The 4,002-nt window shown below is 33.6% G+C and overlaps 1 protein-coding gene across 1 annotated transcript in view; it reads right to left on the bottom strand.

Moving 5' to 3' along the window:
- LOC107709211 (procollagen-lysine,2-oxoglutarate 5-dioxygenase 3-like) overlaps nt 1-4,002 on the bottom strand; it is a gene marked incomplete at its 3' end in the record, with an annotated part of 15,546 nt that overhangs the window by 2,394 nt on the left and 9,150 nt on the right. The window contains exons 7-12 of the mRNA XM_016513649.1: nt 3,686-3,783; nt 3,231-3,332; nt 3,012-3,143; nt 1,635-1,756; nt 1,428-1,532; nt 62-187 (exon numbers count right to left, since the gene is read on the bottom strand). Of these exons, the coding sequence (XP_016369135.1) occupies nt 62-187; nt 1,428-1,532; nt 1,635-1,756; nt 3,012-3,143; nt 3,231-3,332; nt 3,686-3,783 (685 nt within the window). The remainder of the gene's footprint in view (nt 1-61; nt 188-1,427; nt 1,533-1,634; nt 1,757-3,011; nt 3,144-3,230; nt 3,333-3,685; nt 3,784-4,002) is intronic.

Consider the following 4,002-nt stretch of genomic DNA (forward strand, 5'->3'; position numbering starts at 1 on the left):
CACTCTCACACACACACACACACTCACACACACACACTCACACAGAGTGAATGACACTCACACTCTCTTGCTCTGGACGATGTCGATGTAGTCCTCCGAGCGCGAGTAAAAGTTCTCCGGACTCAGAGCGCCCCAGAAGTTCGACCAGAGCTTGCCGTGTCGAGACAGCATGGGCGCGATCACAGCCCTGCCAACATCAGACAGACGGAGAACATCAGGAGTGTTTATGATAAAATAACAGCAGCAGTGAAGAAACAAGATACTCCTATCTGAATCCAGTTTGACTCCTGAATAAATCCTGAAATGACTAGAGCCATGAAATTCATTTCCCACCGTACATTTTATTTTATTTTTTTCCCTAAAATCGGTTTAAAATTTTCTTGATTCTGTTTTAAAAGGTAAAATAATTTTTAGCTATCAAAGACTATCAAATGAGTTTATCAATTTAATAATTTATTGAAATTTTAACAATAGGGCCCTATAAAATCAGTTTTTCCTAAATTCTGTTTTCTGTTTTGATTTTTTTGTTTCTGTTTTTAAAGGTTTATTAAACTTTAACCATCAAAAATAAACATAGTTTATTTAATTTATTGAAAATGTAACAATAATAGGGCCCTATGAAATCCGTTTTTCCCCACAAATTCCATTTAATTTTTTTCTAAATTCTGTGTTTTCCATTCATTTATTTTTTTATTTTTTCTGGTTTCAAAGATTCATTAAATGTTAACCATCGACTGAGTTTGTAAAACTTATAATTAAAATGTAACAATAAGGCACTATGATCTTTTTTTTCTTCTTCCTAAATTCTGTGTTTTCGGTTTTATTTTTAAATGTAATTAAATTTGCAACAATAAAAAATCAGCACTTTTTTAACTTTATAAAACTTTTACAATGTAATAATTTATTAAAAATGTATTAAACTGTAACAACAATAGGTCCCTATGAAATCTGTTTAATTTTTTTCCCAAATTCTGTGCTGTCTGTCTGAAATTTTCTGGATTGTGTTTTACGATTTAATACAAAAAATTATCATACACAAACTGTGCTAAATCAAATGAATTCATAAAACTTTAACAATTTAATGCCTTTTTCAAAACACAATCATGAAAATATGAACATTCCTTTAGAACAAAGAATTGAATTTTAATTAGTCAAATATGTCAAATGTTTTTTTAATGCAACATTTTTTCATAAATTAAAACATGGATGTTTTAATAATTTCTAAATGTATTTACAATGTACATTTTACTATACAATAATAACACTAAACGTTTATTTTAGGGGCTGGTAGTGAAGACCTTTGAGTCACAGGTTTTATAAGATGATAGTTTTTAGCAAATAAAATGATGAAATGCTTGAAAAGTCATTATGAAGAAAATCATAATGTGCTACATGATATTGTATCAAGTCTGTTCATGTTCACTCACTTGTTTTCTTCAATAAGAATCCACAAAATATCTGGATTGGTCAGAGCAACATCAGAGTCGATGCTGAAGAAATAACCGCAGGAGACGTCCTTCTTACACGCCTCGCTGAAACACAAACACACAGCCAATGGAATCATGGGAAGGATCCCCTCATTCAATGCACACAATCATCAGGACTGTTCATCTCTAACATGTGTGTGTATTTACACTGCCATGTTTCTGGCCTGGTCTTGTTTGAGGTTTTCTTCTGGTCCGACAATTCTTGCCGCAGGGAAGAGCGAGCGATGACGCGTCCAGAACCGCTCCACGTGCTGCTCGTGATACACAACCTGCACGCAAACACATGTGTGTGTGAACATGTGACTTGTGTGTTTCACCAGCACATGTTTGGACATTTACCTCACATAGCAAGAAAGACATGTATGAAGGGCCATAAGAGTGTGTGTGTGAGCTAGAGATAAACCGATAACCAGTTTTACCGATATTTAAGCATTTTTTTATAATTGGATATCGGTTTAGTAATATCGGATCCACCGATAAATTATATTAAAACATCTTTCACTGAAGATGTATTATGAAGATGAAATTTAATATTTTACATTTTAACATGAAAAAATACTATCTAACTTTTTTAACCTTTTTATTTTTATTTTTGAAACTTTTTCTATTTTTGAGATGACAAATTAGGATTAACGAACGTTTTATAGATTATAAAACAGTTTGTTCATTTCAGTGATGCTGTTTTCACTGTGTCAAGAACAAAAGTAAAACACTAAAATATACAAATATCGTTTTTGTATATCGATTACATGGCACATAAACATGCAAATGATCTGTATTGATATCGGTTATAAAAAAAAAAAAACAATATCGGCCGATCTCTAGTGTGTACTTGCATTTGTTATGTTTAAAAAACAAAATAATATATTAATTTAATTTAACAATTTAAAATGTACATTGTTTTTGTTGTGTACATACCTTGTGATCTATGAAAATGAAGTATAATAATGTATTAATTTAAAATGTACGTTGTTGTCGTTGTGTACATACGTTTTGTATGAAAATGAAATATAACAATTCAATAATTTAATTTACTAATTTAAAATGTATGTTGCTGTCTTTGTGTTAGTACAAATATCTGTTACCTGGCACATAAACATGCAAATTATCTGTATTGATATCGGTTATAAAAAAAAAACAATATCGGTCGATGTCTAGTATGTACTTGCATTTGTTATGTATAAAAAATTAAATTAAATAATATAATAATTTAATTTAACAATTTAAAATGTACGTTGTTGTTGTTGTGTACATAAGTTGTGTATGAAAATGAAATATAACAATTCAATAATTTAATTTACTAATTTAAAATGTACGTTGTTGTCTTTGTGTTCGTACAAATATCGGTTACCTGGTACATAAACATGCAAATGATCGGTATTGATATCGGTTATAAAAAATAAAAAAAAAACAATATCGGTCGATCTCTAGTGTGTACTTACGTTCTTATGTATGAAAATGATATGTCATAATTTAACAATTTAATTTAATAATGTAAAATGCACGTTGTCATTGTGAACGTACGTTGTTGTGTATGAAGAGCCGTAAGCGTGTGTGTGGGTAGTTCAAAGTTGCGAGTCTCTCCAGAAATTCTTCCAGAAACGGCGTTGGCTGCTCGATAAACACAGCGATATGCACCAGCGGCATCTCCTCGTCCTACACAAACACATACAAACATACAATCTCATCCTCCTAAAGCACACGACGCAGATTTGCCAAAACGTGTTTGTGTCAGCCACTCACAGACAGACCGTTCAGGTCCAGCAAATCATCGTCACAGATCCCACATCCGTGTTCGTACGTCCACGCCGTCGGCACGTAGTTACCCAGATAATTCAGCTGGAGCTACACACACACACACACACACACACACACACACACACAAATAATGACTCTTTTCAACCAGGTTTTCTGAAGACCGTCATTGATAATGTATAAACAGTTAGTCAAATAGAAATCCTCTATAACTTTATAAATGTCTTTACTGTCACTTTTGATCAATTTAAAGGATCACTGATGAATAAATATACTAATTTCTTTTCATTATAATTATTTTATATATTTTTTATCTTTTCATTGGTGTATATGTATATCACAGTGTGATCAGCAGTAAAGCAAATGTCTGATGTGAATGTCTGTACATTACATGATGGCGCAGCGGTAACAGAGCGATTACTGTGCAGAATGTTTGCGTTTACCTTAGTCGGGCCGTTGCCATGGATAACGACAGGAAGTGTGTCATAGGCCACGTTCCGAGCTCTGACTCTGGATTTCTCAAACTTCAGGACCACTTCCTCTGGAAAAACACACAGGCATCAGACAAAATCACACTAAACAGGCAGAATTACAGCAGGACTACAGGGCACAACACAGAAGTGTGTGTGTGTGTGTGTGTGTGTGTGCGTGCGTGCGTGTGTGTGAGAGGGTGTGCTTGTGTGAGAGAGAGAGTGTGTGTGTGTGTGTGTGTGTGTGAGAGTGTGTGTGCGTGTGTGTGTGTGTGCGTGAGGGTGTGTGT

This window comes from Sinocyclocheilus rhinocerous, unplaced genomic scaffold (genome assembly GCF_001515625.1).
Source record: "Sinocyclocheilus rhinocerous isolate Xijiao unplaced genomic scaffold, SAMN03320098_v1.1 scaffold3798, whole genome shotgun sequence".
Lineage (NCBI taxonomy): Eukaryota > Metazoa > Chordata > Actinopteri > Cypriniformes > Cyprinidae > Sinocyclocheilus > Sinocyclocheilus rhinocerous.